At 46.6% G+C, this 26,463-nt stretch overlaps 1 protein-coding gene across 8 annotated transcripts in view; it reads right to left on the reverse strand.

The window, feature by feature from the left end:
• TRAF3IP1 (TRAF3 interacting protein 1) overlaps positions 1-22,492 on the reverse strand; it is a 104,713-nt gene extending 82,221 nt beyond the window's left edge. For 5 of the 8 annotated variants that reach the window (XM_077155545.1, XM_077155543.1, XM_077155548.1 and 2 more), the window contains exons 1-6: positions 22,319-22,491; positions 18,786-18,854; positions 18,288-18,449; positions 11,009-11,152; positions 10,483-10,908; positions 9,381-9,452 (exon numbers count right to left, since the gene is read on the reverse strand). In XM_077155545.1, coding sequence (XP_077011660.1) covers positions 9,381-9,452; positions 10,483-10,908; positions 11,009-11,152; positions 18,288-18,449; positions 18,786-18,854; positions 22,319-22,441 — 996 coding nt within the window. In that variant the 5' untranslated portion in view covers positions 22,442-22,491. Of the gene's footprint in view, positions 1-9,380; positions 9,453-10,482; positions 10,909-11,008; positions 11,153-18,287; positions 18,450-18,785; positions 18,855-22,318 lie in introns of all 8 variants that reach the window. The other 3 variants (XM_077155547.1, XM_077155544.1, XM_077155546.1) reach the window with 2 other exon arrangements.
• Positions 22,493-26,463: the final 3,971 nt, after the last annotated feature.

Raw genomic sequence — 26,463 nt, forward strand, 5'->3', positions numbered from 1 at the left:
AATCTCTTTATAAATTCTGGATACTAGACCTTTATCTGATATGTCGTTTCCAAATATTGTCTCCCATTGTGTAGGCTGTCTTTCTACTTTCTTGATGAAGTTCTTTGATGCACAAAAGTGTTTAATTTTGAGGAGCTCCCATTTATTTATTTCCTTCTTCAGTGTTCTTGCTTTAGGTTTAAGGTCCATAAAACCACCTCCAGTTGTAAGATCCATAAGATATCTCCCAACATTTTCCTCTAACTGTTTTATGGTCTTAGACCTAATGTTTAGATCTTTGATCCATTTTGAGTTAACTTTTGTATAGGGTGTGAGAGATGGGTCTTCTTTCATTCTTTTGCATATGGATATCCAGTTCTCTAGGCACCATTTATTGAAGAGACTGTTCTGTCCCAGGTGAGTTGGCTTGACTGCCTTATCAAAGATCAAATGTCCATAGATGAGAGGGTCTATATCTGAGCACTCTATTCGATTCCATTGGTCGATATATCTATCTTTATGCCAATACCATGCTGTTTTGACCACTGTGGCTTCATAATATGCCTTAAAGTCAGGCAGTGCAAGACCTCCAGCTTCGTTTTTTTTCCTCAAGATGTTTTTAGCAATTCGGGGCACCCTGCCCTTCCAGATAAATTTGCTTATTGGTTTTTCTATTTCTGAAAAATAAGTTGTTGGGATTTTGATTGGTATTGCATTGAATCTGTAAATCAATTTAGGTAGGATTGACATCTTGACTATATTTAGTCTTCCAATCCATGAACACGGTATGCCCTTCCATCTATTTAGGTCTTCTGTGATTTCTTTTAACAGTTTTTTGTAGTTTTCTTTATATAGGTTTTTTGTCTCTTTGGTTAAATTTATTCCTAGGTATTTTATTCTTTTAGTTGCGATTGTAAATGGGATTCGTTTCTTGATTTTCCGCCTCAGCTTGTTCATTACTAGTGTATAGAAAAGCTACAGATTTTTGAATGTTGATCTTGTAGCCTGCTACTTTGCTGTACTCATTTATTAGCTCTAGTAATTTTGTTGTGGATTTTTCTGGGTTTTCTACATATAGTATCATATCGTCTGCAAACAATGATAGTTTTACTTCTTCCTTTCCTATTTTGATGCCTTGTATTTCTTTTTCTTGCCTAATTGCTCTGGCTAGAACTTCCAACACAATGTTGAATAATAGTGGTGATAGTGGACATCCTTGTCTTGTTCCTGATCTTAGGGGGAAAGTTTTCAATTTTTTCCCCATTGAGGATGATATTAGCTGTGGGTTTTTCATATATTCCCTCTATCATTTTAAGGAAGTTCCCTTGTATTCCTATCTTTGAAGTGTTTTCAGCAGGAAAGGATGTTGAATCTTGTCAAATGCCTTCTCTGCATCAATTGAGATGATCATGTGATTTTTCTGCTTTGATTTGTTGATATGGTGTATTACATTAATTGATTTTCTTATGTTGAACCATCCTTGCATACCTGGGATGAATCCTACTTGGTCATGATGTATAATTCTTTTAATGTGTTGTTGGATACGATTTGCTAGAATTTTATTGAGAATTTTTGCATCTGTATTCATTAGAGAGATTGGTCTGTAGTTTTCTTTTTTTGTAATATCTTTGCCTGGTTTTGGTATGAGGGTGATGTTGGCTTCATAGAATGAATTAGGTAGTTTTCCCTCCACTTCGATTATGTTGAACAGTATGAGGAGAGTAGGTACTAATTCTTTCTGGAATGTTTGATAGAATTCACATGTGAAGCCGTCTGGTCCTGGACTTTTCTTTTTAGGGAGCTTTTGAATAACTAATTCAATCTCTTTACTTGTGATTGGTTTGTTGAGGTCGTCTATTTCTTCTTGAGTCAAAGTTGGTTGTTCATGTCTTTCCAGGAACCTGTCCATTTCATCTAAATTGTTGTATTTATTAGCGTAAAGTTGTTCATAGTATCCTGTTATTACCTCCTTTATTTCTGTGAGGTCAGTAGTTATGTCTCCTCTTTCATTCTAATCTTATTTATTTGCATCCTCTCTCTTCTTCTTTTTGTCAATCTTGCTAAGGGCCCATCAATCTTGTTGATTTTCTCATAGAACCAACTTCTGGTCTTATTGATTTTCTCTATTGTTTTCATGTTTTCAATTTCATTTATTTCTGCTCTAATCTTTGTTATTTCTTTCCTTTTGCTTGCTTTGGGATTAGTTTGCTGTTCTTTCTCCAGTTCTTCCAAGTGGACAGTTAATTCCTGCATTTTTGCCTTTTCTTCTGTTCTGATAAAGGCATTTAGGGCAATAAATTTCCCTCTTAGCACTGCCTTTGCTGCGTCCCATAAGTTTTGATATGTTGTGTCTTCATTTTCATTTGCCTCTAGGTATTTACTAATTTCTCTTGCAATTTCTTCTTTGACCCACTTGTTGTTTAAGAGTGTGTTGTTGAGCCTCCATGTATTTATGAATTTTCTGGCACTCCGCCTATTATTGATTTCCAACTTCATTCCTTTATGATCCGAGAAAGTGTTGTGTATGATTTCAATATTTTTAAATTTGTTAAGACTTGCTTTGTGACCCAGCATATGGTCTATCTTTGAGAATGATCCATGAGCACTTGAAAAAAAGGTGTATCCTGCTGTTGTGGGATGTAATGTCCTATAAATGTCTGTTAAGTCAAGCTCATTTATAGTAATATTCAGGTTCTCTATTTCTTTATTGATCCTCTGTCTAGATGTTCTGTCCATTGATGAGAGTGGTGAATTGAAGTCTCCAACTATTATGGTATGTGTGTCTATTTCCCTTTTCAGTGTTTGCAGTGTATTCGTCACATATTTTGGCGCATTCTGGTTCGGTGCGTAAATATTTATGATTGTTATGTCTTCTTGCTTAATTGTTCCTTTTAATAGTATATAGTGTCCTTCTTTGTCTCTTTTAACTGTTTTACATTTGAAGTCTAACTTGTTGGATATTAGTATAGCCACTCCTGCTCTTTTCTGGTTGTTATTTGCATGAAATATCTTTTCCCAACCTTTCACTTTCAACCTATATTTATCTTTGGGTCTAAGATGTGTTTCCTGTAGACAGCATATAGAAGGATCCTGTTTTTTAATCCATTCTGCCAGTCTATGTCTTTTAATTGGGGAATTCAGTCCATTGACATTTAGAGTTATTACTGTTTGGATAATATTTTCCTCTACCATTTTGCCTTTTGTATTATATATATCATATCTGACTTTCCTTCTTTCTACACTTTTCTCCATGTCTCTCTCTTCTGTCTTTTCGGTTCTGACTCTAGTGCTTCCTTTAGTATTTCTTGCAGAGCTGTCTCTTGGTCACAATTTCTCTGAGTGACTTTTTGTCTGAGAATGTTTTAATTTCTCCCTCATTTTTGAAGGACAATTTTGCTGGATATAGGAGTCTTGGCTGGCAGTTTTTCTCTTTTAGTAATTTAAATATATCATCCCACTGTCTTCTAGCTTCCATGGTTTCTGCTGAAAAATCTACACATAGTCTTATTGGGTTTCCCTTGTATGTGACGGATTGTTTTTCTCTCGCTGCTTTCAAGATCCTCTCTTTCTCTTTGACCTCTAACATTCTAACTAGTAAGTGTCTTGGGGAACGCCTATTTGGGTCTAATCTCTTTGGGGTGCGCTGCACTTCTTGGATCTGTAATTTTAGGTCTTTCATAAGAGTTGGGAAATTTTCAGTGATAATTTCTTCCATTAGTTTTCTCCTCCTTTTCCCTTCTCTTCTCCTTCTGGGATACCCACTACATGTATATTTGTACGGTTCACATTGTCCTTGAGTTCCCTGATACCTTGTTCAAATTTTTCCATTCTTTTCCGGATAGTTTCTGTTTCTTTTTGGAATTCAGATGTTTCATCCTCCAAATCACTAATTCTATCTTCTGTCCTTTAAATCTATCATTGTAGGTATCCATTGTTTTTTCCATCTTTTCTACTTCATCCTTCACTTCCATAAGTTCTGTGATTTGTTTTTTCAGTTTTTCTATTTCTTCTTTATGTTCAGCCCATGTCTTCTTCATGTCCTCCCTCAATTTATCGATTTCGTTTTGAAGAGGTTTTCCATTTCTGTTCGTATATTCAGCATTAGTGTTTCAGCTCCTGTATCTCATTTGAACTATTGGTTTCTTCGTTTGACTGGGCCATATGTTCAATTTTCTGAGCGTGATCCGTTATCTTCTGCTGGCGTCTGGGCATTTAGTCAGATTTCCCTGGGTGTTCGACCCCACAGGTTGAAAGATTTTTCTGTGCAATCTCTGGTTCTGTTTTCTTATCCTGCCCAGTAGGTGGCGCTTGTGGCACACGTTTGTCTACGGGTTCCACCAATGAAAGTTGCTGTGGGTCCTTTAACTCTGGAAAATTCTCACCGTAGGGGAGGTTCGGCAGCCGAAGCGTCTTGGAAGAATGCCAGCCGGCCTGGGGTTCCGAATGCGGGGAGGGTCGCCGGCCGCCGCAGCACGGGAGAGCGTCCGGCCGAATTAGCTAGTCGGCCCGGGGCCCCAAGCGTGGCGGGAGGGCGCCAGCTGTCGCAGCCTGGGAGAGTGCACTATTCCCAGCCGACGGGGGAGTCACGTGTTTGGAAGGGATCCCCCAGTCTGTTCTCCGCAGTCTGGGGATTTCCGACCCAACTATCTCAGTTGTTCCGGGGGGCCTCGTGTGGTGGGGGCACCAGCCGCCGCGGCCTAAGGGGGCCGCCTGTCCAATTCTACCAGCTGGCCTGGGAAGGTGGAAGGGAGGGGCTCCGGTCGCTTGCCGTCCCACCCAGGAAAGCCCGTGCCCCTTGGTGATCTCACCGGAGCTGGTTCTCCCAGATAGTCAGCCGTTCCAGATGGGGTACGCCGTCCCTTTGATCTCCCTCGTGGCTCCGGGAGCTGCTCTGTATTATCTCCACTCCCCCAGTAGCTGCTCTGGAGGAGGAAAGTTGAGGGCGGCAAGGCTGTAGAGGCTGGTGGTGGAGGAGCCGGTGAAGGCGGGGGAAGAGGGCACCGTGGTGGTTGGAGAGCGGCCGGAGCAGGAGAGGAAAGAGAGGGGAGAAGGAGGGCGGGCGGGTCGGCTGCTGCGGGCGTGGGCGTCGCGCGGCGGGCCGGCGGAGAAAGAGAGGGAGAAGGAGGGCGGGCGGGTCGGCTCAGGACATGAGATTTTGTTGGTTTGTTCAGGTGATGCCCTGATGAATCCCAGAGTGATCTGATCAGTGAGTGGAAAAATATTTGCAAAGTCCCCTTCAGGGAATAGTGAGAACAGGGGAAAACTCAACTTCCCCAAGTTGAATTCTTGATATTCTCACAAGCAGTGTGGGCAACCAAAGCTATAGGCTGAGCCCCCAGTCTTGGGGTTTGTTCATATGAAACTTAACCCCGCAGGGGATAGGTCAAGCCTACTTAAAATTAGGCCTAAGAGTCACCCCCAAGAGAACCTCTTTTGTTGCTCAGATGTGGCTCTCTCTCCAGCCAACACAACTAACAAACTTACCACCCTCCCCTTGTCTATGTCGGACATGACTCCCAGGGGTGTGGATCTTCCTGGCAACGTGGGACAGAAATCCCAGAATAAGCTGAGATTCAGCATCAAGGGATTGAGAAAAACTCTAGAATGAGCTGAGACCCAGCATCAAGGGATTGAGAAAACCTTCTCGACCAAAAGGAAGAGTGAAATGAGACAAGTGTCAATGGCTGAGATTCCAAACAGTCGAGAGGTTATCCTGGAGGTTATTCTTGCACATTAAGTAGATATCACCTTGTTAACCAAGATGTAATGGAGAGCCTGGAGGGAACTGCCCGAAAATGTAGAGCTGTGTTCCAGTAGCCATGTTTCTTGATGATGATTGTATAATGATAAAGCTTTCACAATGTGACTGTGCGATTGTGAAAACCTTGTGTCCGATGCTCCTTTTATCTACCTTTTCAACAGATGAGTAGAACATATGGAATAAAAATAAATAATGGGGGAACAAATGTTAAAATAAATTTAGTTTGAAATGCTAGTGATCAATGAAAGGGAGAGGTAAGGGGTATGGTATGTAAAATTTTTTTTCTGTTTGTTTAAATTTTCTGTGTCTTTTTATTTCTTTTTCTGAATTGAAGCAAATGTTCTGGGAAATGATCATGATGATGAATATGCAACTATGTGATGATATTGTGAATTGCTGAGTGTATGTGTTGGGAATGTTTGTGTTTCTTGTCATTTTTTTTTAATTAAAAAATTAAAAAAAAAAGCAAATATATCCTAAGACAGCTCTGGTCACCATCAAGCGAACCAATCTGTGCATCACAGGAGTCCTGGGAGGACAGAGAGAATGGGCAGGAAGAGTGGTCAAAGAAATAATGGCAGAGAACTACCCAACTACAACATGCACACCCAAGAAGCTCAAGAACCCCAAACAGGCTAAATAAGAATAAAAATACACCTCATCTATACTGATCACACTTTCAGATGCAAAGGACAAGGAGAGAGTTCTGAAAGCTGCAAGAGAAAAGCACCATATCTTGTACAGGAGAGACCCAATTAGATTTCAGGCTGATTTCTCATCAGAAACCATGGATACAAGAAGGCAATGGGTTGAATTACTTTAAGTGTTGAAGGGAAACAAACATCAGCCAAGAATTTTATGTCCAGCAAGACTTTGTTTCAAAAATGAAGGAGAGATTAGGACATTCCCAGACATAAGCAGAAGCTGAGAACTTCACTTTCACTAGACCTGCCCTACAAGCCCTGCTAAAGGACGCTTCAGACTGAAAGGAAAGGAACTAGACAGCAGTTCCAAGTGGCATAAAGAAATAAAGACCTGTGACAAAGGCATCATAATCCGTCTATCCTGCAGTTTCCTCTTCTGAGAAATACAAATCATGAGAAAGAGAACATCCTAAAGAACCTCTGGACACACCATTCCACTTTGTGAAGATGTTCCGACTGCACAGCGGAGAAAGTACTGGAGCCAAGCATGCCTAGCGGGGCATGACCGCTGAGTGAATCAAATGGCTTATGATGGAAATCAGGCATTTCCCCTACTCTTCTTAATTCCTTTCAACCTCAGCTTAAAACCGGCCAGCAAGATTCACCATGTGCTCCAGGGCTAGTAGCTCCTCAGACTTGCTCCCAAGCTCTTTGCTTCAAAACACTCTTTTGTCAGTTCTGCAAGCAGGGCCTCCAGGGGCTCTTCTTTCCCGGCCACACTGGCACCCCCCTATTCTCACCTTCCATGGAGGGGCTGGCCCAAGGCAGACCTGCCACCCCAGCTCTGGCCTGACAAGGGCTAGGGGGTGAACCTACCCTTTGCACAGACTGAGACCCGCCCGGGGAGGACAAAAAGTGAGGAACACCGCCTGGCTCCTCACGGGACAGGGCCGGGGGCTGTGGGCTGCTTTGGGGGGAGGGGGTCGCGGCAGTCCAGGTGAGGGTAGCAGGCCGGCACCTGAGCTCTACGCCCCACAGGGTCAGGCTCCAGAAGCTTCGGCCCCCGTGCCCCAGGAAACGCCACCCTTGCCAGTGGGATATACTTATCATACAACCAGACCATCCAAAGAGTAAAGGGGATGCCAAAAATAAAAGCACATAATTATTGGGATATCTATCTGACACTAACTGGTTTTCCTACATTATGAACTTACAAAATAGTTACACTCAGAATGAAAACCGAATGTAGCCTATGCAGACAATGAGACATTATTCAGCCACAGGAAGAAATGAAGTCTGACACGTGACAACATGGATGAACTGTGAAGATAGTTGAGTGGAGTAAGCCAGACCCCAGGTGACAAACATGTGATCTCACTGATATGCAATAATTAGAATATGCAGATGACAGAATCAGAAACCAAAATACGGGTTACCAGGGGTTGGGGTCGGGTGGAGACTGGAGAGCTAATGCTTAGCTGGTAGTTTCTGTATGGGGTGACAGAAAATTGGGGTGATGGATGGTGGGGATAGGAGCACAGCACTGTGGGTGCAATTAACACTACTTAACTACTTAACTGTGTATTTCAAAGTAGTTAAAATGGAAATTTTTAGGTTGTATATATGTTACCAGGATAAAAAGACAGACAAAAATCCCCACAGAACACAAAGAATGTTAACTAGGCACTATAGTTAATAGTATAAATATTATAATGATACTGTTTCATAATTTGTAACAAAGTCAGCACACTAATTCAAAAACTTTAATAACAAGGAAAATTGCACTGGTGGGTGGGGGAATGAGGGTTATATGGGAATTCTATACTTTCTACACGATTTTTCTGTAAACCTATAACTGCTCTAACAAAAACACTGCCCTCTTGTTTCTTAGCCCAAGCTGTTCTTAGAGAAAGGTTTAAAATTATAATTATTTATAATAGATACTATTATAATTATTTATAATAGATACTATGTTTTTTTTTACTATGACTGTGCAGTGATTAAAAACAGACTGACAAGTGCAGTTTGATGACACTGCCCTGATTTGCAGCCCCCATCGGGGCCTGTGGCCACAAGGTGAAAAGGGCAAGTGACCACTCAGTGTTAGGAAAAGTTGTGACCTCGCAAACACCCTGTAAAGACCTCGGGGTCCCCACAGGGATGAACCGCCCTCACTTTGAGAAGCAAGTCTCAGTATGTGCGTCTGTAAGGACTCAACCTCTATTGCTATCTGTTCAATTACTTAAATGCATTTGCAAACAGCTGCAAGAGTGAAAACTTGCACACTATGTTTACAAAGAACACAACCCACAGAACAAGGCATACCCTATCACCCCCAGCAGGCAGATCCTGATCCCAGAACCTCCCTCAGGCTGCCACAAGGGTGCCTGGCTGGTCTTCCAGCCTCTCCTCCCACTTTTGAACCCATTCCCCTGTGGCTGCCCAATCATTCCTTCTGAAGTGAACACCAGATTTGTGAAACTTGTCTAAACTGTTCCGCGGTTCCTGCCTGACGGCCTGGGATAAAGTCTAACCTCAGAAAACTGGCTCATGTGAAGGTGACAGGGCCCAGCTTCAAATGGGCTCAGCCATAGGAAATGCCATGGGGCATCCCGAACTGGCCACGCAGAGCTTGGAGAGGACCCCCTCCCCACCCTTCTGCATGGGGACTTGGACCTCTCATGAACTCAGCTGAAACACCATCTCCTCTTCCCAAGTGACCCTGTGCACACTGTACATCCTATTTGTCAAAAAAGGCATGACAAATCCAGGAGACCCCACCAAAAACTGAAGGAGAAACACAACCCGTCGCCTTGACCAGGTAGTAAACCATTTAAACCATAACTTGGGGAACGAAATAAGCACGACTCTAGTATGCATAAGTCTACCCCATGCTCTGCTCCTCTGCCTCACTGGACCAGAAAAGGACAACAAGCACAGCATTTACCACTTCATCTTGGTTATTTATGGCTTTTAAAATTATTTTTTCTGTTTACCTCTGTTTCAGCTTTGGAGTCTTTAAAGGATCCATCTGACAGCTTCTTAGATACTTCCCCTGAGCCAGTAGACTATTAAAAAAGAAAAAAAATCTTCAAACTCTAGAATATCTTCTGTAACATATGAAAAAAACATAATCCAAAAGTATATCAAGACATTGTATGCAGCACTGGCCAGCAGCAGGATAAACAATCCCCTGAGCACATCACACCAGCACTACAGGTCTGATGTACGGTTCCCCTGCTGCTTGGATGTCCAGTGCTCAAAGCAGGTGGGTCTCTTCCGCAAAGCACAGATCGAGGGGACAAGGATGTCACAAGCTGAGTACTCTCCAAAAACAACATGAAATCTCTGGCAGGCCACAGTTCTTGGAGACACATCCCTGTGAAACAGGCCCAGAGAATGGGGAAGGGAAGGATGCAGGGAAGCAGAGCTCCTGGTCAGCAACTCTGACTGCAGGGCGGCTTTGGAACGGAGCCGCTCTTGTCAAGCAAAGGCTTCAGAGTCTGGGTCAGGAAAGGACTCTTCCTGACCTGAACTGCAGGAAAGTCTAAGCACCACCTCATGCCTTAACTACTCCCTAAAAGACTCATCTCAACTATAAGAGCAGAACAGATAATAATCATTGCAAGATTGTCTTCCATGACAACTGAGAAGCAAAGAATGCCTCTTCAATATATCCACAATTAAATACCCCCAAAACTTAATTTACAAAAGTATAAGATTTGTATCAACAGTTATTACAGATTACTGCTTGCCAGGCACTTTATGCCTCCCTCCTCCTGTAATTTCCAGGTCCTAAAGGAAACAAAGCCACACATCTGAGGCTGATTCTAAATACTGCTCACAATACTAAGGTATAAATCACTCCAAAGGCCTCACAAGGACACCCAGACACAAACACAGAGAGGAAAAGCAACCCATCTTAAAGCTCCTGGTGAGAATCTGGGGTTATACTGGGTAACCAAGACTGTCAAAATTTTCAATTGGCATAAAAAGAAAACCAGTTTTCTAATTCCATCATCACTAGGACAAAATCATTACAGAAAAGCAACCCCAACCCATTCTGTCAAAGGCAGAGGCTTCCAAAGAAGCCGTTACCTTTCTCTCGAACCTCTCACGCTCTCGGCTCTTGTCCCTGTCACGGTCTCTCGAATGCTCCCTGTTCTTCCCTCTCTGTTTGTCCTTCTCTCGGTCTCTGCCCTTGTCATGGTCGTGCTCCCTGTCTCGGTCTCTCAATTTCTCTTTGCCTTTCCCACCCTCGTGTTTCCTCTCCCTCTCCTTTTCGCGCTCGGAGTCCTTCTCCCGCTCTCGCTCCTGCTTGGCCCTGACTTTACTTTTTTCTCTCTCTCCTTCTCTGTGCTTGTCTCGTTCAGAATCTTTATATCTATCTCTGTCATTTTCCTTGGTCTTTTCCTTTTCTTTGTCTCTTTCTTTTTCTCTTGGTTTGCTCTCTTCTTTCAATTCTTCTTTCTGTTTTTGATCTCTGCTTGCACTTCTCTCTTTTATTTCAGAGTTTCTTCTATCCTAAAAAAAAAAAAATCGAAAGGCAGTATCATAGATAAATATGCTTATCTGAGATACAGACAGAAATTATTTCATTTGAGATACATAACTAGAAATTCACCTCTCTATCTCTATGAATTCTGGACTTCTCTTCTTTAGCATTCTTATTATCCAGCTCCTGAGATTTCGGCATCAATGAGGATTTTCCTTTGGCATCTCCCTTCTCTCCAGATAAAACTCTCTTCACTGCATCCTCACTGGAGAGCTGATTATCAAAATGTAGCAAGATAAAGTGCAAGGGAAAAATGAGATTAGCACATGAATCAACATTCAAAGATAGTTCATTGAATTTCATCTTGTCATATTGACATTCAAAGGATAAAATACTAAAAGAAAATTCTATTATCATAAAGCACAGCATCTCCTGATAACTATCACTTTCCAGCACTTCAAGGGTCTTTAACAGCAGAATCCACTCAAATTAAATGAATCCCAGTTCAAGTGTGGCTACGTGCATTGCTCAGAGAAGAAATGTCGACCCATGCGACTCTAAGAAATTTCACACTTCTGACAGAGTTACAGAATCCCAGCACAGAGAGGGCCTTAGGGGACCATCTAACTCAAGGTGAATCAAATGCAAAAATTCCTTCCCCTGCACCCCTGACAGCCACCCTGGCCCCAGGCACCTGCAGGCAGAAACCTCACTCACCTCACATGTAGGCACGGAGTGACTGGTCAGGACAGGCCTATGCCAAGGCTGAGGGCATGTCACATATAAAGGGACACCAGGGGGCCATGGGTACACAGCGGGCTCATGGTAGACAGGGAAGGACCAAAGGGCCAGGGCTCAGGGAAGAGCACACCGACTACCCGCTGGTGCCCAATGAAGCTGGAAGGAGGCAGCCTGGGCACCGAGAAACGAGCAGGCACTGAGACTAGAAGCAAGAAGCAACAGAGGTGACAAGCTCAGGAGACTTTGTGGCCATGGCAACTGGTATGGAGGGGCACAGGGGCAAGAGACAAGAGGGAAGAACCTGGCATGGCAGGAAGAAGTTGTGAATGACAGGGCCTTCTGAGCCTGCGGGGAGCTGGGCCCTGAGGCCAAAGGAAGTTGGCAAAGGACTCAGCAGGGAAGACAATCAGGTCTGCGTTCTAAAAAGATGAACAACCTAGAGGAGGCAGGGGAGGGGATGCTGGGGACACACCAGCTTTGAGTCTCTAAGGCTGAGAGTTGGACATGAGCAGGGCATTGACCCCACTCCCAGTCCACTCTCCCCACAGGTGCCACGTAGGCTGAAACTGACCTTTTTCCCTTTGTGGTGACAGCTAAGGGGAGCCCCCCACCCCCTGCCACCCAACTCACATCAGGGACACATAGTGCTGTATTAACCACACTCTCCATAGAGAGCCAATCCACTTCCCTCTCTCCTTCAGCCTCCTGGCAAACAAGGCTGGTCCAGACCTAGAGAGGCCAAGGCTGGGCCTAGAGAGGGGCCAAGGCCTGACCTATCAGAGGTCCAAAGCTCAACCCACAGAGAGGCCAAGGCTAGACCAACAGAGAGGCTGTTTTCACTTGCATGCTGCTGGAATGCAATATACCAGAACCGGAACAGCTTACTCCTGTGAAGCTTATGTAGGTAGCTGGGCTAGTCTGAAATGATGGACATACCCTAGAAAAGCCATGCTTTAATCCTTATCCCATTTCATAAAGGTAGCCGTATCTTCTAAACCCTATTCGGCACTGCATGTTTGAAACTGTAATTAGATCATCTCCCTGGAGATGTGATTTAATCAAGAGTGGCTGTTAAACTGGATTAGGGGAGATGTGTCTCCACCCATTTGGGTAGGTCCTGCTTAGTTTCTGAAGTTCTATAAAAGAGGAAACATTTTGGAGAATGAAGGAGATTCAGAGAGAGCAGAGCAGAATGACATAGCCACAAGAAGCAGAGTCCACCAGCCAGCAACCTTTGGGGATGAAAAAGGAAAATGCCTCCTGGGGAGCTTCATGAAACAGGAAGCCAGAAGAAGCTAGCAGATGACTCCATGTTCACCATGTGCCCTTCCACTTGACAGAGGAACCCTGACTGTGTTCACCATGTGCCTTTCCAGATGAGAGAGAAACTCTGACTGTGTTTGCCATGTGCCCTTCCACTTGAGAGAGGAATCCTGAACTTCATTGGCCTTCTTGAACCAAGGTATCTTTCCCTGGATGCCTTAGATTGGACATTTCTATAGACTTGTTTTAATTGGGACATTTTCTTGGCCTTAGAACTGTTAATGAGCAAATTATTAAATTTCTCTTTTTAAAAGCTGTTAGTTAGATTCAGTTGTCAACTTGGCCAGGTGAGCATACCTAGTCTTGTTGCTGCGGACATAAGCCAATGGTACATGAACCTCATCTGTTGCTAATTACATCTACAGTCGGCTAGGAGGCATGTCTGCTGCAATGAGTGACGTTTGACTTAATTGGCTGGTGTTTAAATAAGAGAGCACAACGTAACACAGCCTAAGTTGCTTGGCATTCCTCATCTCAGCACTTGCAGCTCAGCCCAGGCCTTTGGAGATGCAGAAAGAAGTCACCCCGGGGAAAGTTGTTGGAACCCAGGGGTCTGGAGAGAAGACCAGCAGAGACCATCCTGTGCCTTCCACGTAAGAAAGAACCTCAGTGGAAAGTTAGCTGCCTTTCCTCTGAAGAACTAACAAAATAAATCCCCTTTTATTAAAAGCCAATCCATCTCTGGTGTGTGGCATTCCGGCAGCTAGCAAACTAGAACAAAAGCCATTCTATTTCTGGTATATTGCATTCCAGCAGCTAGCAAACTAGAACAGTAGCAGAGAAGCTTAGCCTACTTATAGGTACGCCTAAGAGTTACTTCTGGAGGACCTCTGTTGTTACTCAGAGTGGCCACACTCTCTCTAAGCCCAACTCTGTAAGTGAAATCATTGCCCTGCCCCCTACGTGAGACCTGACATCCAGGGGTGAAAGTCTCCCTTGCGGCATGGGAGATGACTCTCAGCGATGAGTCTGGCCCTGGCACCAGGGAATCAACAATTCCATCCTGACCAAAAGGGGGAAAAGAAGTGTAACTAATAAAGTATCAGTGGCTGAGAGAGTTCAAACAGAGCCAAGAGGCTCTCTGGAGGTTGCTCTTATCCAAGCTTCAGTTAGACACTGCTACCTATCATAACTTGCCAAACCCCAATCAAAACCATTCCAGCCAATCCTAAAGAACATCTAGGGCAATCCTGCAAAGGTTCTATGCACTACGGTAACTTTCCAGAAACCTACAACCTCCAGGTAGGTCCTTGGACCAGATAAGTCCTGAAACCTAGAAGGCCCAGCCTCTCTAGAACATCAGCTAATTCCATCCCCCAAAACTCATATTATTGGCATCCCTACCAACATGAAAAAGTTAGAACAGCTGCAGCCCAAATACTCCAAAAGAATTGGATAGAAAGATCAAAAGTGACGGTGGAGTTCTACAGAGAAGGTAGGGTTTAGCAAACGAATATGATTGCTGAATCATTAAACTGATATTTCTTTTAGTCACCAATATCTTGGAGCAGCAAGAATTAAAAACCTAAAATTGTTGAATTGTAACCCATACCAAACTCTAAAATCTGTTCTACAACTAATTGTTGTGCTGTGCTTTGAAATTTATTGCTTTTTTGTACATGTTATTTTTCACAAAAAAGAAAAAAAAGTCGAATATGATGATAAAGAAATATTTATTCCTTCTAGCTTCTTAAATTCTGGAGCAGCTAGAAGGAAAAATCTGAGAGGATCGTATGGAAGCCCATGACAAACTCTGGGATCTGTCCGGTAACTACTTGTTGAACAGTGCTTTGAAAACTATTGCTTTTTTCTTTCTTTCATTCGTATATATGCTATATTATACAATCAAAAAGTTTAAAAAAGAGGAGGAATTTAATAAGTTACAAGTTCACAGTTCTGAGATTATAAAATGTCTAAACTAAGGCATCCAGGAATAGGCACCTTAATTCAAGGAAGAACAATGGGTCAGGAATACCTCTACCAGCTGGGAAGTCACGTGGCTGGCCTCTGCTGGTTCCTTGCTCCTGTGCTCTGTTGCTTTCAGCCTCTGTTCCTGCGGGGGTGCCTCACTTTGCTTCTCTGGGGCTGGCTTTCATCTCTAGGCTTCCTTTGGCTCTCTCTAGGCTCTGGCTTGCTTAACATTTTATGGCAACACGTGCAGGGCTCCAAGAATCTCCAGACATCCATGTCTCTGTTTTCCAAGTGTTGGCATCTGTGTCAGTTCAGCTCTGCTCTGAAGTTTCTGCCAGCTCTGTCGTAACTGAGGTTTCTCCAAAATGTTTCCCTTCTTAAAGAGCCTAGGAAACTAATCACAACCCACCTAGAATGGGTGGAGTCACATCCACAGATGCGGACACACAGATCAGAGACACAGATGTATGGAGACATTTGGAGCCCAGCATATGTCACCATGAGATGTTAAGCAAGCCAGAACCTGGGGAGCACCAAGGGAAGCCAAGAGATGAAACCCAGCCCCAGAGAAGCAAAGTGAAGAATCCCCACAGGGACAGAGGCTGAAAGTAACAAAGCCCAGGAACAAGGAAGGGATCAGCAGATGCCAGCCACATGATTACCTGCTGACAGAGGTGTTTCTGACCCATCAGCCATTCTTGAATTAGGGTATCTTTCCCTGGATGCCTTCCTTAGTTTAGACAATTTTAAAGGCTACAACTGTAAACTTGTTACTTATTAAATTCCCCTTTATAAAAGCCAGTCTAGTTCTGGTATGTCACATTCTGGTAGTCTGAAAACTAAAACAGATTTTGGCACCAGGAGTCGGGTGCTGCTGCGGTTTGCAAATATCAGACATGTTGGAATGGCTTTTTAAATGAATAAGGGGAAGATTCTGGAAGAGTTGTGAGGAAATTGACAAAGAAGGCATAGAGTGCTTTGAAGAGACTACTGACAGAAATGTTGACTCTAAAGATACCTCTGATGAGGCTTTAGACAGAAATGAGGAATGCATCATTGCAAACTGGAAAGAAAGTGGTCCTTGTTTTTTTTTTTTATTACATGCGCAGGTACTGAGAAATGAACCCAGGTCTCCAGCATGGCAGGCAAGAACTCTGCCACTGAGCCACTGTGGCCCACCCTGACCCTTGTTTTAATATGGCAAATAATTTGACCAAAGTGAGTACTGCTGTTGGATGGAAGTTAGAATTTAAAGGCAACGACCCGAGGAAATTTCCAAACTAAATGTGGAAAAGGCAGTCTAGCTGCTCCTCGCAGCTTATAGTAAAATGCAAGAGGAAAGAGATAAGTTCAGAACTGAACTTCTGTGTTCAAGGAAAACAGAAATTGAGGTCTAGAAAAGTCTGGCTTCCCAAGAAGTGAGAACCCAGTGAATAGGGCCACATGTGAGGATTTATCCAAATAGAGGAAGAGTCATCCATTACAGAACAAGCCAGGATAGGAGATGGAGTTATCCAGAAAGGAACTGTGGAAAGTTCTATTGTCTAATAGGTATGATTCCAGTATACTGCATAGAAAACCAACAAGAGTGGTGTGGGATCTTTGTAAATAGAACCACTGCCAGTCTGGACTAAAAGGGACAGAAAAGGAAAAATGGCTTCAGAGACAGAACCTTAGAAGCTAAGGTCTGGTGCCAGCGAGTTTCGTGCCAGAAGAGTGGACCCACCCCTACCTGTGGACAGGGTGAGTTGGCTACAGAGGCAGAGGGCAGGCCTTCCACTTCATTGCTCAGGTAGGGTTGTGCCACCCCAGGCCCTGGAGAGGGTGGAGCTGAGAAAAAGGTGGTCTCCCCAATGTCCCCAAAGACTGCCACCACCCCAGTGTTCGGAGAGAGCAAAACCACTACGTAGGCCATTGAAAAAGGTGGGACTGCCACTTTCTAAAGCCCCAAGGATAAATGACTCTCAGACTTTAAAGTCAAATGGAGCTTGCCCTGCAGGTTTTTGAAACTGTTTTAGTCCAATGACCTGTTTACCTTTCGATTTCTCCCTATGGCAATGGAAACAAATATCCTATGACAGTCCCTCTTTTGTATATTGGCAACAGATAACAGGTTCTAAGATTTACAAGTCCAGGGCCAGAGGAGAAGTTTGCCTTAGTACAGACCATGCCTGTAGCTAACTGATGAGACTTTATACTGGTTTTAACCTTGTATTGTATTTGTAGTGTTACTGAAATGACTTAAGGCTTCTGTGCTATTGTGATGTAGTCAAAGTATTCTGTACATAGAAAAAAACATGTATTTTCTTGGGGTCCAGAGGGTAGAATCTGCCATTTTGAAAGTATTATGTACCCTAGAAAAGCCATGTTTTAATCCTGATCTGATCTTGTGGGAGCTCCTGTTCTTCTGATCCTGATTTGATACTGCAGGTTGGATGTGGCACACCAAATTGTGGGTGACCTTTAGATTACAGGGATGAAACTTCAGCTCTGCTCTGAAGTTTCTGTCAGCTCTGTCGTTTCTGAGGTTTTTCCAAAATGCTTCCCCTTTTAAAGACTCTAACAAACAAATCAAGACCCACATGGAATGGGTGGAGTCACATCCCCATCTAATCAAAAAGTCACACCCACAACTGGGCATGTCATATCCTTCATGGAGATAATCTACTCAAAAGTTTCCAACCTAGCATATCGAATCAGGATTAAAAGAAATATCTGCTCCTACAAGATTATATCAGGATGAAAACATGGCTTTTCTGGGGTACAGAATACTTTCAAACTGACACAGAGGCCAAGGCTGGACCTACAGAGAAGCCAAGGTTTGACCTACTGAGAGGCCAGAGACCTGGCAACCCAAGCCCCAGCACGAGGTGAGGATCTCAGGAAGGAGCAAATGCAGTCCCTGCACAAATGAAACTGTATTTCTCTGAAAACAACAGAACTCTTCTACCAAGAAAGCGAGGAAGGGAGGAGGAGGGGAGGAGAGATGGAAGACAACAGTGAGGGAACCAGGTGCCAGAGGATGGGAAGGCACCAGGATGTCCCACGAGCCCCAGGGGAGAAGAGAAGCAGCTCCCAGCAGCCCCTTGTCTTCTGAGGAGTAGGGCAGGGTCCTAGGAGTCGGGGTGCACACCTGGACTTCCTTGTCTTGAGAGCAGCCACCCCGGGCATCCCTGTTTCCCATTTAAAGGGTGTGTGCATGGTGCAGAACACATCAGTGTGCGTTCTGTTTACACAGCATTAAAATTGCCTCTCCTGCAGCTCTGACACTCCACAGTGCAGAGCACACTTTTCCCCAGGTTGGATCCAGGCTGGATTCAGGAGACACTACCAAAGGCTCCCCCTCAAACACCCCCCGTTGCGGTAAGGGACTCAGCCTCTACTTCTTGCTATCGGCCCAGGCAGGTTTAAGATTCCCAAACTGCGGCGTTACCTTGTTGACGCAGCATTTTCCAATGAGTTGGAGCAGCTCGTTTGTTCTTTCTGGCTCGTGCCCAGCCACGATCCGGGCGGGTTTGGCAGACAGTGGTTCTCCTGAAACCATTATGACCACATCGATGGCTTTCTGAAGAAAGCCAATTTTTGCATCTTTATCCTGAAATGTTTCCATTTAAAGCACAAATATTAAAATACTTCAAAAAAAGTCCCTGGTCATAGCAAAAGTTATTTGGGGATGTATGAAAGAAATACTGACTCTTAATAACAAAACAAAAATAATTCATTAATGCAAATTTCATTTCTCAGTAGATAAAATAAGCATGACATGCAGTTGCCACAACTGAGAAAATGAAATGAGAAAGGGTATGTGTGGGCTGGCGAATTTGATCTTGTGTTCCAACCCTGTATCAGCATAAAAATAAGACACACTGCAATATTGAGTCTGTAAAAACACGCGAGGACTGGGGAAGGAGGAATTCCCACTGTGACCTACCTTTACATTATCGGACTTCATCTCGGCATCTGTGTAGAGGCCCTTCATGAAGCCAGTTATTCTAATCACCTTCCAAAGATAAAGCGATTATTAAGAAAGATAAAGAAAAACATAATGGGGGAGGGGGTAAATAAAAGATTAAAAGACACATGCTATGCCATGAACTTGGATAGTTAGCAGAAGAGCAAAAAAAAAAGACACATGCTAGGACTTGGAATATATCACGTTGAGTGAAATTAGCCAGATACAAAAGGACAAATACTATGTGACTTCACTTCAGAACATAACTAGAATATGCAGATCCCTGGAAGCAAAGGTTATGAGGGGAAGGGAAGAGGGGAAAAAAGTTTGGATGGTGGTGCTGGTAGCCTAACATTGAAATGTGATTCATACCTCTGAACTGTATGCTTTTAAAGTAGTTAAAACCAGAAATTTTACGTTATACATATGTTATCACAATAACAACAAAAAAAGAAACATTAAAAAAAGCTCAGGAGAGTGTGTGGATAATACTCAACAAAAATATTTAAAATATTAAAAAAAAAAAAACCTCAGGAGCATCTATTGCCAACCCTCCAGGGGACGGCCTCTTCGTGGCCTTGTCTGCTAGACCCCAGAATGTGTGACTCTCTGACCCCACTGGCCCCAGGACTCGGCACATTCCACTCAGTGGACAAACATCTGAGGGTCGTCCCTGTGTGGGGTGCTGAGCCAGCCAGGAACCAGCCAGATCCCAGCCCGGCCCTCACGGAGCTTAGAGCCTCCCTGCGAGGAAAGGCGGACACTCATCACAAATGCCTGCTCTCCTGAGACGCGGGCTCTGCTTCCCGGGAAGCACACGGGAGCAACGCCAAATCCGAACCAAGGAGAGGGCAGGCAGGTGCCTCGGGGCCCCAAGTCTACACTGAGACCCGAAGGCTTCCACAGGAAGGGAAAAGGCAGGAGGGGCACTTAGGAAGTCTGGACTGGATGAAAGAAAATCCCCGCCAGGTCCAGCCTGTCCAAAGGGTCAACGAAGTTGGCCGGCAGGAGGCTGAGGCCAGGGCCACTGGCTGGGGGCCTAACCAGGATGGCCCTCAGAGCCGGTAGGGAACATGAACTTTAGCCCCAAGGAGTCCTGGAAGGTTCTAAAGCACAAAAGGACCCAAACAGATGGCCTCTTACATGTACAGAACAGCAAAAACAGACTGTATCACATGCAGTGAGGACAAGCATGCCTACATACGCATGCGTCCCAGGTCAGCTATAAACTGCATTCACTACTTTAAGATTTATATACAAAACAAAAAACGACAGTCCCATTCTAATGTCTGGCTCCTTCTCTGCGATCAAGCTACAAATACTAACTTTGCATTGTCATCTATTAATAAAGATACGTTTTCACTTCACACCAAACTACTTCAGAGTAATGTTATTGCTTTTCTTGACAGGCAAGTGGAACTGTTCTGCATTTAATATTTCCAGAATATTTTCATCTGGTCCCTTTTGAAGTTTTCTCAGTTTGCTGATAGTTAAAAGTAGGAGCAATAATTGTGAACTATGAGAGATTGTCATGTCAGAGGATCAACACTTAGCTTTATGAAACAGGGAGAGTGTGTTTAGCTGTAGCTAAAATATTAATACAGTGACTTAAATCCAATATGCAAACAGTGAAGAATTTTCATAGGAGGCTTTTTCAGCTATTATCTGAAAATGCTTTCCAATATGTCAATCATTCTAACTTCTTTATCAAATAGGTGACAACTAAATGGTTATCTTCACATAGGTAGAGAAATTAATTTTGGCATTAGATTAGCAAAAACCTTTAAAAGAAAAAGCAGGGCAGCCACTGCTGATTCGGAACGTATAACCTCTGGCACACGACGTTCCTACGGAACCAAGTCCCTTCCTGCTTGAACTGTCCTCTTCCCTTTCCCATTTGAACCCCTTTCCAGCAAGAGGCTAAGTGCCCTAGAAGCAAGGTAAGTCCGAGGCCTACTCTCTCCACCTCCCTTCTCTGGCCACATTTTGGTGGGGTGGGGGAAGGAGGTCAGGACTAATGCAGAAAATAAAAGTTAAAAGGAGAAGTCCCTACAGAGTGGAGGCCAGCCAGGCTCACGTCCTGACCACTCTGACACCTGCTGACTTCACGGGGTGGTCTCTGTGCTGACCACGAGGGCATAGCAGCCCCCAGCAGGCTCTCCTTGCAGCTTGTGCGTTCCCCAAACACTGTCCAGGATGCACTGGAAGTACTGGCCCAGCCAGGGGGATGAGCAGACCAGGTAAGACCACGCTTGGGATTTGGGGAGGCTCTGAGAGTTTTTCAGCACAAGTAGGATGTTCACCCCCGAGACATCCCAGGGGTGTACACATTATAAGCTAAGGGAGGACGGGTAAAGAAAAATGTATAGAAGGGTAAAGCAACCAGCCTGTTGAAAAGAGTGAGGAAAATTAAGTGTGGGCCGAACATCAGGCCAGATGACGCAGCCCTGGAGGCAACCGATTCCCTTTCCCACAGAACACCCCAAGTCCCTCAGTGCACCATGGAGATGCAGCACCCTCTGCAGACACACTCTGGAGAGCTGCAGGAGCCCCGGCAACTCCATTCTACAAGTGAATGTTGTGGGGCAGCTTCTATGTACCTTACCCAGGGCAGGTCACCCAGACAAACAAATCACAGTCTCTGCCATCCAGGAATTCAAAATCCAGTGGGGGGAAGCTACACAGACACCCAATCTCAACTTAAATCGTCCCGGGCGGACCATCAACAAATACTAACATTCAAGTCCCCCTACAACTTCCTCCAACAGGTGCAGACCAAGCATCCAAAATGTGGTGCCCTCTCTGCAGTGGGCCGCGAAACTAGGCGGAAGAAAAAAGGGAGAGAAACAGAAGGAAGGATTCCGTTCTCCCAGGATTTCCTGGGACCCTTCCACACGCGAGGCCTCGGGGGTAACCGAGGGGAGCACACAGGGCCGCGCCCCGGTTGGAGGGAAAAGTCACAGCAGTGGCTCTGCCGAGCAGAACACCAGGCGCTCCGACGAGACACAGGGGTGGCCTGGAAAGGCCGGGCCTGGGGCGCCCGCGCGCTCCCTGGAGACGGCACAGGAGGGTGGGCGAGACCTGGAGGGCAGGGGCAGGGCCAGGGCCTCCGCGACCAACAGGTCGAGCCCAAGCGCTCGCCCCTCGGGCTGCAGGTCCAGGGCCGCGCACAGCATCGCGAGGCCCGCGCGCCGCCCGCCGCGACCCCGGCCCCGGCCACGACACCGACCCCGGCCCCGACCCCGGTCCCGACCCCGACCCCGGCCTGATCCCGGCCCCGGCCCCGGCCCCGGCCCCGGCCCCGGCCTGATCCCGGCCCCGGCCCCGGCCCCGGCCCCGACCCCGGTCCCGACCCCAGCCCCGGCCTGACCCCGACCCCGACCCCGGGCCCGGCCCCGGCCCCCCGCACGCACCGCAGGCCACATGCCCGCTGGTGCCCGGCCCAGGCCCCGGCCGGACCTCGATCCCCCGCAGCCCGGCCCCGATCCCGGGCCCCAGCCTCCCGCGCCCACCTCGGTGATAATGTCGTGCAGGTAGCGGAAGGGGGGCTTGTTCAGCAGCTTCTCCGTCAGCGGCGGCCGCCGAATCACCTTCCCCAGCGCCTCCTGCGTGCGCCTCACCACCGCCGCGTTCATGGCGGCGCCCCGCGCCCCTCAGCCGGCCCGGTCCGGCCCCCGCCGCGCTGCCCAGCCGCCCCGGCCGGCCGCCGCGGGGTCCCATCCCACAGTGCACCGCCGCACGCCACGGCGCCTGCGCGGAGGACGCCGGGCGTTCTGTCGCTAGGGCAGCGCGGCCTTAGCAACGGACGCGCCGCCCGCCCCGCCCCGCCCCGCCCCCCCAGGAAGGAGGCGGGTCTGGGGCCCCGGGCCGCCGCCCCGTTTCGGCCAGGATGCAGAGCGAGCGCTCCTCGCGTTACCGGGGGCCCGAGCGCTGCGTGACGGCGACCTAGGCGCCAACATTTGGGTTGGCGGTTCCCCAAAGTTCCGAGGCTCTCCTCGGCTTTGATTCTCCGGGGGAGGGGTGGGGGGCGGGCGTGTTATCTCAAAAGACCAGAAATGGGAAACGCCGTTTCCACCTGTTACTGATTATGGCTTTACTGGGCAAGGCCCTTGTGTGCTCTGAGACCCCGTGAATGGTCCTGTAAAATAGGACGACAGCGCACCTGCCCAGCCGACCCCCATCCCAGCCAGGTGAGGCTGTGTCACGGCGTGCACAGTGACACCTCGTGGCCGCCCACCCTGCGGAGCCGAGCTGCTGTGCTCCGGCGGGGTCCGTGGTCGGCCCTGCGGGCCTCGTCTGCCATGCGCAGGCTCACCGCTAAATCCTTCTAGCACCTTGGAAGCGTTATGGTGGTTTCTAGTTCTTCGAATGGATGCCTTAATAACTTTTTATTTACCTTCACTTCTGCCATTTTGAAAGTCCTTCATTCTTTGTGTAGATCCAAACTTCCATCTGGTACACCGCACTCCTGTCTGAGGAACTTCTTATTTTTCTTTCAGCGCAGCTGCTGGCAATGAGTGCTCTCACCGTTTGTCTGGCAAAGTCTTTATTGCACCTTTCCATTTAAAGGACAGTTTCACTGGATGTAGAATTCTGGATAGAAATAATTTTTTGTTTTTTTTTCAGTACTTTGAAGCTGTTGCTCCACTGGCTTCTGGTTTGCATAGTTTCAGACAGGAAATCTGCTGTAATTCTGACTGTATTCTGTCTATGAAGTTACTTTTTTTTCTTTGGCTGCCTTCAAGATATTCTTTTTGCCATTGCGTTTCAGAGGTTTGACTATGATGCATCTAGATGTGTTTTTTAATTTAAATTCTATATTAAGTATTATTTATGTACAATAAAATCCACCCATTTTTAAGTGATACATTTTGTTACCTTCTGGTAATTATATTCAATCAGATAGCCACCACCACAATCAAGGTAGGAAACAGTTCCTGCACCCTAAGAAGTTTCCTCCTGCCCCACCCTGAGCCCCAGGCAACCCTGATGAATTTTTTTTCATTATAATTTTGCCTTTTCTAGAATTTCATATAAATGGAATAAAACAGTGCATAGCTTTTGTGTTTGATTCTTTCTTTTATCATAATGTTTTTAAGACTCACCCATGTTGTTACATGTATCAATATGTCATTCTTTTTTGTAACATATAAATATGCCCTGCATGTATATACCACAATTTGTTTATCCCTTTGCCAGTTGATGGACATTTGGATTGCTTTCACTTTTGATTATGTATGAATAATGCCACTATGAGCATTCACATACAAATCTTTCTGTGGATATAATCCATTTTTCTTTGATAAATATCTAGGAGTCTACTCCTACTACTGGGTTGTATGGTAGAGTAGGTTGAATTGTGTCCCCCAACAAATACATATTCTTAATTTTAATCTTCATTGCTGGGGGCATGAACTCATTGTAAATAGGACCTTTTGAAGATGTTATTTTTGTTAAGGTGTGGCCAGCTGAATCAGGGTGGGACTTAATCCATATTATTGGCCTTATAAAGAGAACCCAGAAGTCATAGAAGCCAGAAAGGAAAGCATATTGTCATGTGGTGGGAGGCAGAGATGCCAGCCATGGAAGCCCAAGGTTTGCCAGCAACTGTAATGCTCCAGACTCCAGAAAAAAGCAAGCCCTGCCAATGTCTTGATTTGGGAAGTCTTTTAGCCTCGGAGCCCTGAGCCAATGAGTGCTTGTTGTTTAAACTAACCCACTGTGTGTTATTTGTCATAGAAAACTGGCAAACTAAGATAATGTGGTGAGAATATGTTTAACTATATACCATACTCTTTTCAAAGTGACTGTGCCATTTTTCATTCCCAGCAGCAATGGCCAGGAGTTCCAGTTCCTCCCCACGCCTGCCAGCAGCTGGCATCATCCGTCTTTTTAACTACAGTCATTGTAGTGGTTCTAGCAGTATTGTATTGTGTTTTAAACATGCATTTCTCTGATGACTAGTGATTTTAAGCATTTTTCACTTGCTTTGTGTCCATTTATATACCTTTGACAAAAATATTCCACAGAGTGTCACCAAGCATCTATTGCATCACGGCTTTGAGCTGACTTCTGTCTAGGTGCCGGGATGTAAAGAGGAACAGCTCTCCTAGTAAGCAATGTCCACTGCTGTCCACTGCCCCTGGGCCCACCCCTCTCTGTGCCACTGATCACATCCTGGACCCGGGCAGGGGTGGGTGAGGGGAGCAGGGCTCACCTCCCCCCAGAGGCATCAACCTTGCTTCTTGTCACCACACAGATGGGCCAGCTGCGTGAGACGTTCCAGAGAGGTTGGGAAACACCCAAGAAGAAGACAAGCCCTCAAGGAGGGAGTTTAACATCTCCCACCGAACCGCCTGGGGTCCACGGGAGAAAGTCCTCCAGGCACTGCACCCTTGGGTGGCTTCCCTCCTGGGTGGCCCTCCATTCTTGCCCCTGCTCCCCACCTCCAGGTCACCCTTGGCCAGGTGCCTCTGTCTGACCCAGCCTTGTTGAATCTTCCCGACATTCAGGAAACACCACCCTCTACCCTGGGGGCTGCCCTCCTCCAGCGTCCATCCCCTTTCCTGCGGCACCACAGTCCTCAGCATCCGTTCTCCAGGGCTCCGCAGGTGGCACCCGGCCCTCTAATGCCCTGGAGCAGGCCAGGCTGCTGGTGGTCGCCGCGAAGGGGGCCCCTCCAGGGCTGCCCAAAGCCCCCTCCTTCTCCTGGTTGTCCACACACCCCGGTAGCTGATACGCATCCCGCTTCCCAGGAATAAACGTTAATTTCCCGACAGTTCTCCCCTTGACCTCACCTCAGGCCTCCCAGAAAGTTTTCGGAACGGGCCGGGCCCCGGGACACTGGCCCTCATCATCCAGGCTCTCTGTGCCCTGCAGTTCCCAAGCGGCTGGGCACGGGGACGCCACAGGCTTCTGGGACCTGGGTGCTTCTCTGCTCTCCCCAGGCCATGGGCAGCAGAGCCGGGCTGTCCCCTCATGTGGTGCTGGTGTGGGGTCCTGGGGTGTGATGCCAAAGGCTGGGGGCTTTCCAGGGCCACGCCCGCCTTGCCCTCAGTGCAGGCTAGCTGCCCGTGGGCAAGCTGGCTGCTGGCCAGGGGCTGCTGCCACCCGGGCCCCGAAGTCGCGTCCACCTGACGTGAGCTCTGAGGGTGGGACTGGGCAGGCCTTGCCTTAGAACAGTGTTCAGGGCCTCCGGGTCAGTAGCCAAGGTCAGCAACCACTGAGTCCCCCTCTGCCCCGGCTCAGGCCGACCCCAGCCGGCATCCGTTGCTTAGGGGATGGCGCACTTGGGACTTGGGCTCCCAGTGTGGCCGCGGCGGGCCGATCAGGGAAGATGTCGCGGCTGGTCCCCTCCACTCCATGAGGACGCTGCGGCCCTCAGGCGCCACAGCTCCCCTGCCTCTGGCGTGGCGCCTCTGAGGGTCTCCCTCTGGCCATCCAGTGAGAAATGACGTCTCCTGCCCGCCTCGAAGACCTGGAGGGCAGAGAGACTATGCCATGTATAAGGCCGTGTGGCCTCCTGGCAGTGGCCCAGCCCCAGTGCACGCGTTGGGGCGTCTGGAGGGGTCCGGGGCATGGCTGCAGGCCCCATGGGGAGCCGGCCTGGAGGATTTGGCCATGGGTGGACACACAACCCAGAGGCCTTGGGGAGCTT

The sequence above is a fragment of the Tamandua tetradactyla genome, chromosome 3 (genome assembly GCF_023851605.1).
Source record: "Tamandua tetradactyla isolate mTamTet1 chromosome 3, mTamTet1.pri, whole genome shotgun sequence".
NCBI classification, from domain to species: Eukaryota; Metazoa; Chordata; class Mammalia; order Pilosa; family Myrmecophagidae; genus Tamandua; species Tamandua tetradactyla.